The 7,186-nt window shown below is 47.8% G+C and overlaps 1 protein-coding gene across 1 annotated transcript; it reads right to left on the bottom strand.

Moving 5' to 3' along the window:
* Positions 1-3,217: 3,217 nt before the first annotated feature.
* LOC107111299 (forkhead box protein D3-like) lies at positions 3,218-6,851 on the bottom strand (the record flags this gene model as incomplete). The annotated part of the gene is made up of 2 exons (XM_015412259.1): positions 6,745-6,851; positions 3,218-3,386 (listed from the first exon to the last, which is right to left on the bottom strand). Coding segments are annotated over exons 1-2 (276 nt in total), but the record flags the coding sequence as incomplete, so codon positions are not given.
* Positions 6,852-7,186: the final 335 nt, after the last annotated feature.

The following is a 7,186-nucleotide window of genomic DNA, read 5'->3' as shown; positions in this document are numbered from 1 at the left end:
TTGGTAGCAGGAGGAGGTGGAGGAGATTGGATTCATACCTCACCCTTCACTACCTGAAGGAGTCTCAGAGCTGCTCACAATGTCCTTTCCCTTCCCCTCCCCACAACGTCAGAACTGTCACCCTGTGACGTAGGTGGGTCTGAGAGAGCTCTTACGAGAACTGCTCGTGAGAGAACAGCTCTGAAAGAACTACTTACTGACCCAAGGTCACACCAGCAGCTGCATGTGAGGAGGGGGGAATCAAACCCTGTTCTCCCAGATTAGAGTCCACGCTCCTTACCACTACACCAGACTGGAACTTTGCACAAAAGATGTACACTTTGCACATGCCCAGAAGTCCTCTGCTCTATTTTGTTACTTGGGATTTTCCAAGGCTGAACCCTCGACCTTCAGAATAAGCGCCGTGGCTGCAGCAGGGCTGAAATGAAGCTCTGTCTGCAGGGATTGTGAGTGCGTCTGTGTGTCTGTGTCTGCGTGCGGCAGATGCTGCTGTTTCAACATCTGGGTCCATTTAAATGCACCGCTGGTGTAAACATATACGACAAGGCACTGAAAACCAGGCCCTCTAATTATAGAAGTGGTAGGTAAATAGCCCCTTTCCCTGTGCTACGTACTAACACACATCAGATGAGAACAATATATTATTCTCTTTTTGGTTCTTTCCTACCTTTCCCAGAAACGGCCTAGAGGCTGAGGAGGCATTTTTAAAAACCCTTTTAAAACTGTGCACCTTTTTGTTATCATTCAAGGGCAGTGGTTTTCAGACTGTCCCCCAAGGAACTCTGGGTGTTTTTGGAGAATTCATATGGGGCCTAGTCTTTGTTGACTAGGCCAGGGTGAGCGTGTGGGGGGGACTGCCTCAAGGTCATCCAGTGAGCTTCCAGGGCAGAGTAGGTTCCCCAGATCCTAGTCTGACGCTGTAAACCAGGGGTCCCCGGCCTTTTTTAGCCTGTGAGCATCTTTGGAATTCTGACACAGTGCCATGGGTGTAACCACAAAATGGCTGCTGCAGCAGCTTACCCTCAGCCACTAGGGTTGCTGTTGGTGGGGGAAGGGGGGGGAACGTTTGGAGAGTGGGAAGTGACATCACCCCCATTCCCCCTGAAACAGTGACATCACATGTGATTTGCCCGTGTCACCCAGAAGTCAACGTTGGCACATTGGAGGCGTTGGGGCGACGCTTGGGATTTTGGGCAAAACTCTATGGTAAAATTGGCATCAAACCCTAGAGTTTTGCCGAAGAAGAAGAAGAAGAGATTGGATTTATACCCAGCCCTTCACTCCCACCCTTCACTCAGAGTCTCAGAGCTGCTTACAATCACTTTCCCTTCCTCTCCCCACAACAGACACCGTGTGAAGTAGGTGGGGCTGAGAGAGCTCTGAGAGAACTGCTCCTGAGAGAACAGCTCTGAGAGAACTGTGGCTGCCCCAAGATCACCCAGCTGGTGTCATGTGGAGGAGTGGGGAATCAAACCCGGTTTTCCCAGATTAGAGTCCATGCACCTAGCAGTTCGAAAGCAAGAAATTGCAAGTAGATAACTAGGTACCACTACAGTGGGAAGGTAACAGCGTTCCGTGCGCCTCGGTGTTTAGTCATGCCGGCCACATGACCACGGAAACGTCTTCGGACAGCGCTGGCTCTTCGGCTTTGAAACGGAGATGAGCACCGCAACCCTAGAGTCGGATTCGACTGGCTTTCGAGCAAGAGAACCTTTACCTTTACTTAACCACTACACCAAACTGGCTCTCAAAAGGCAGAGTGTCACACCCCAACATTGTTGACGTGCCGATGTGACTTCTGGGTCATGCAGGCACGTTGTGTATGACATTGCTGTTTGGGAGGGGGGCCTCTTGCTGACCAGCTGGCTGCTGACGGGCAGGAACCCACAAAATCTGGGGATTCCTCACCCCCACCAGGCAAATGGCAACCCAATCAGCCACAAAGTGAAGATCCTTGTGCTGTGGTGGCAGCAGCTGCTGCTAAAACAATGTTTTTTAAAAACATCTGCATGACAAATCAAGTGGGCAAGGAAGAAGAAGAGGAGGAGGAGGAGGAGGAGGAGGAGATTGGATTTATACCCCACCTTTCACTTGGAGTCTCAGAGCGGCTCACAATCTCCTTCCCTTCCTTTCCCCATAACAGACACCCAATGAGGTAGATGGGGCTGAGAGAGCATTTCAAGAACTGCTCTTGAGAGAACAGCTCCGAGACAACTTGTGACTGACCCAAGGTCACCCAGCTGACTGCACATAAAGGAGTGGGGAATCAAACCCAGTTCTCCCAGATTAGAGTCCGTTCCTCTTAACCACTACACCAAACGGCCTTGCTGACCAAAAGTCCCACTTAACCCCACCCATTTTCTAAAGCACTTGGGGGTGCTAGGAAAGGTGTTGGTGGGTCCCATGGTGCCCACAGGTGCTCTGTTGGGGACCCTGGCTCTAACCACTACACCACCCTGTAGTTCCCACACTGATGTTACCTCTACCATGCATATAGGCACGTATGAACACAGGTAGTTGCCTTTGCCTGAATCAGACCCTTGGTCTATCAAGATCTAGGGTTAGGCTCAGTCTTTTCTATTCTGACAAGCAGCAGCTCTCCAAGATCTTACGTGGAGGTCTTTGCCATCCCCTGCTTTAATTGGAGATGCCTGGGGTTGATCCTGGGACTTTCTGCATGCCAAGCAGGTTCTCTATCACTGAACCATGGATTTGCCCCTCATGCATCAGGTACGTATTTGGGTCATTCTGTATAGAGGTAGCACCAAAATCAGAATACACTTCTAGGAATTTAACTCGCGGCACCCTTGCGGAAGAAGAAGGAAAAGGAGAAGGAAGAGGAGAGGAAGAAGAAGAGGAAGAAGAAGAAGAGAAGGAAGAAGAGATTGGATTTATACCCTGCCCTTCATTCGGAGACTCAAAGTGGCGTACGATCTCCTTCCCTTCCCCTCCCCACAATGGAAACCCTGTGAGGTAGGTGGGGCTGAGAGAGCTCTGAGAGAACTACTCTTGAGAGAACAGCTCTGAGAGAACTGTGACTGGCCCAAGGTCACCCAGCTGGCAACATGTAGAGGAAGACTAGGGAACCAAACCCAGTTCTCCAGCTTAGAGTCTGCCACTCTTAACCACGACACCAAACTGGCTGTGCAGACTTTCTTTTTGGGGGCATCGTATGCATTTCCCAGTCACTCTCAGTGGGTGGCTGACCCAATCTTACCTTAACGAAGCAGCTGTTGAGAGAAAGGTTGTGCCGGATCGAGTTCTGCCAGGCCCGCTGGTTGGTTCTGTAGTAGGGGAACTTCTTCATGATGAAGTCGTAAATGCCAGAAAGGGTCACTTTGTTGGACGGGCTCTGCTGAATGGCCATTGCGATCAAAGCAATATAGCTACGAGACGAAGGATACGGATATGTAAAAACAGAGATCTGTGACGCTCCCACCCTGCAGGGGGGGCACTTATCTTCTTACCTCTGGCCACCACTGGCTCTCCAGGGCAGTGACCTTTTAGTTAGGGCCAAGCTAAGTGTGCAGGTTTTTAAAGAATTGGATCTGGGTTTCCCGGATAGCAGCTGCAGGGAATGGCTGTAAAAAGGGGTGTGTGTGTTTGGGTTTGGAACACCACCGTGGGTGGAGAAAGAGCTTCTGCCTCCCCCCCCCTCCCAAGCCATTTTCCTGAGGTAAAATAGTACTGAGTGGGGAGCAATGTTCCCTCTAAGCTCTGGAGTCTTGTGAGCAAATACTCTACTTTGTGAGCTGCTGGCATTAAAGTTGTGAGTGAGCGATTTGGCTACTGCATAAATTAGTTTGCTCTGGAGCTGTCCTTCCTGAGCGAAGACAAAAAATGGGTGAGCTGGAGGCTCAAGAACTGTGAGCTAGCTCACACTAATTCAGCTTAGGGGGAACACCGGTGGGGAGGTATTTCCCTGTTTTTGATTCTCCACATAGAATCAAAAAGTTGGAAGGGGGTTCCCGTGGTCATCTAGTCCAACCCCTTGCACAATGCAGGAAATTCACAAATACCTCCCCCCACACGCCCAGTGACCCCTGCTCCATGCACAGAATACTCCACATAGAGCAGCAAAAACAGAGAAATGACTGCCCCCCATGCTATTTTGGCATGGGGAAACAGTTTGGGGGGGGAAGGCAGGAACCTTTCCTCCCCTACGATGCCATTCCAAGCACAAACAGGCTCTCCTTTATTTTCTAACAGCTGTACCCCGCACCTGCTGTGCGGCTGCGGGGAACCCGAGTTGGGAACCCGGACCCAACTTCTTTGAGATCTTTCATGTCTAGTTAGACCCTTAGAGGGGTGGGTCTGTCCCAACAGATGGCTTTGAAATGGGATTAAACGAATGGCTGGAAGAGAAGTCCATCAGTTGCTATTAGCTATGAGGGCAAAATTGAACCTCTATGTTCAGATGCAGTGTACCCCTGGAAACCAGTTGCTGTGGGAGTGCCAGTCGAAGAGGAAGACCATCACTTTCTCAAGTTGTGTGTGGCTTCCCAGGGGGCACTTGGTTCTCCAATGCTAGAAAAAGAGCATCATTATCACCACCTTGCTACGGGGTAGGGGGACAGGACTGGAAGACAGAAGGTTCCCTAAGGAACCAACAAGAGGAGATGGAAAAGATCTTCCCCAATTTTTTGGAAAAAAAGTTTAAAAGGGGAGGGAGGGCAATCGGGATCGGGCCCAGAGCCCTTTAGGAAGAGGTTTTTGCCACTTCCCATTTTCCCATTCAGTCCCCCCATCCCCCCTTCCAAAACCTGCTATGAACTGTGCAGGATGGATAGAAACATACCAGTATGATAAGGGTACATGAAGGGAAAGGGACAATTTGTATTGGGAAGTTGTACAGGGAAAGGCTTAACTCTCCACCCAGGTCTATAACCCCAAGATGAATCTCTCCCACTTTGCCATGGCTGGTTTTAGGGGGGCCCCCTCCAATATGTGGGGAACCCTCATTGTGAATATCTCAGCTCATGTCTGGTTTGGCAGTCAGGGTCCCCACTGAGTTCATGACCAAGGAAAACCGGGAATTACTTCTAGCTCATAGTACGGGTGCTTAAGAATTGTGCAACATGGCTCTGGTCATTGGGAAGCACTGCTCTTGAGTACACTGCTCATGTACTCCGTTTCACCAGTGGGATTCAGCCTAGGTACCCAAACAGTGTGTGGGTCCAAATGAACATATCCCATTCTTACTACAAGGGTAGCGGAGTCCAGTGGCTAGAGCATGTTGAAGTCCCAGGTCACTCAGAGAACCAAGTCAGTCTTCCTCAGTGACATTTCACTGTCCAAAAATCTGGGAATACTTGTGATTTTCTGAGAGGATGAAAGTGTGTCAAATAATTTGCAACTTACAATTTTAGCACAAGATAATTTTAAAAAGAAAACTTTACATTACAATTTAGATCTCATTTGTCCTCGATCCTGCATTTAACCTGAGATGTTGCCTATCTGGGGGGAGAGGGGGCAGCAGATCCGGTCATTATCCTTGAAGCGTCATGAAAATATCCCCTTTTTAAAAATTCTTTTGTTCCCACAGAGAGAGAGAAATGTATTCTCTATTCCTGCATCTGAAGCCAGACAGGCTGTTTTGCCATTCCGCTCAGAAAAGAGCAATGAAAGGTCAAGAATTTTTATAACTTTTAATGAAAAGAGGGTCATGTGAATCACCCTCCATTACAGAATACCTTCACCCTGGTATCAGCAGATCACTAGCTAGTAGCTACATATACCAATATGCTGTAGTGCAGAACTACATATATTGAATTTAAAGTAATTATGAATGACATCAGCTTTAGCGGAACTGGAAGCTTTTCTCCATCTTATCCTCAGGGATGCATCCTATAATCAATTTAATTGGCAAATCCATCAACTAAAACTTGAGTTGATTAATCTTATTTAAAAAAAATAATGTAAAGAAAAAAACCTTACATGTTATAGAGAATGCCAAAAGCAAGCAAACAAACAAAAGGATTGCATCCTAATAATGCAAGTTTGGTTTTGATTTCATATAACAGTGTCTCAAAAAGAACTCATATCAAGGTTCTCGTAACTTGCAAATTTATAGTACAATCCTGTGCACGCTTACCTGAGAATAAGACCCGTGAGCATTGGAGTTACTTCTGATTTGACATGCATAGAACTGCACCGTGACAGCGCAATCCTAAACAGAGCCTCACCTTTCTAAGTCCCTTGATGTTGATGGACTTAGACGGGGAGAACTCTGCTTTGGATGGCATGGTTCATCAACTAGTTGATCCATTAACTGGTTTAAAAGGAGTGATATACTGAACAATTTGTAATCGGCTGACAGCATTATTTATGGCAAAATGAGAATCTCTCAACTTCTGCCTGGAGAATGACCAGATGATGTTGGACCTCCTTTTCCCCTTGAATGCCAGGACATTAAAGTTGTGGGGGGGAAATTACTGATAATACTTTGGGGATATACTTTGCAGTTATTATTTAACCCTTTAAACAACCCTGTTCAGGAGATCAGCCCCTGGCTAGCCCAACAGTCTATGTGGCCATGGAGTCTCCCTGGTCAAATATCCGATCCTGTTATCTCTAGATGTTGGTTTTTAATTTCCTTTTTTTAAAAAATAGCTGCAGTGCATGAATCCTTGAAACATTTTGGGCAATCTAAACCCTGGAAAGAGTTGCCGATAGTGGTTGCGATTCGCCCCTGTAACCGACAATGCAAAGCGAGAAAAAGGAGCCCGGACAAGTTCACCTTACCTGTATGCAGGTCTGGTGAATTTCTTCTCTTCATCTGAGCTGCAGGTTGGGTAATCTTCCCCGTCGTAGTTAAAGCAGTTGTAGGGATATTGAGTGTTGTCAAACATGTTGCTGATCTTTTTGCAGCTCCTATGAAGTGGGAGAGAGAGAGAGAGAGAGAGAGAGAGAAGCATCCCCAGGACAGCCCCCTCCTCCTTCCTATTTCTCCCCCTCCCTCCCCTCAGCCTTCTGTCTCTCTCTCTCTCTCTCTTTTACACACAGGAACACACTCCAGAATTGAGATGGCAGGTCTTTCCTTCTCGAATCACGTCTCCCCGAATAGTCGGCGAGGTTTCGTTTCGTTTCATTTCTTCCTTCCTTTTCGAGAAGAAGGCAGGCGACTAACCAATTCGAACCAAGGTGGTGAAGGTCCCTCCTGAACCTTTGAACTTGGGTGTGTACA

This window comes from Gekko japonicus, unplaced genomic scaffold (assembly GCF_001447785.1).
Source record: "Gekko japonicus isolate JY-2015 unplaced genomic scaffold, Gekko_japonicus_V1.1 scaffold2951, whole genome shotgun sequence".
NCBI classification, from domain to species: Eukaryota; Metazoa; Chordata; class Lepidosauria; order Squamata; family Gekkonidae; genus Gekko; species Gekko japonicus.
This window is presented reverse-complemented; position numbering and strand designations above follow the sequence as displayed.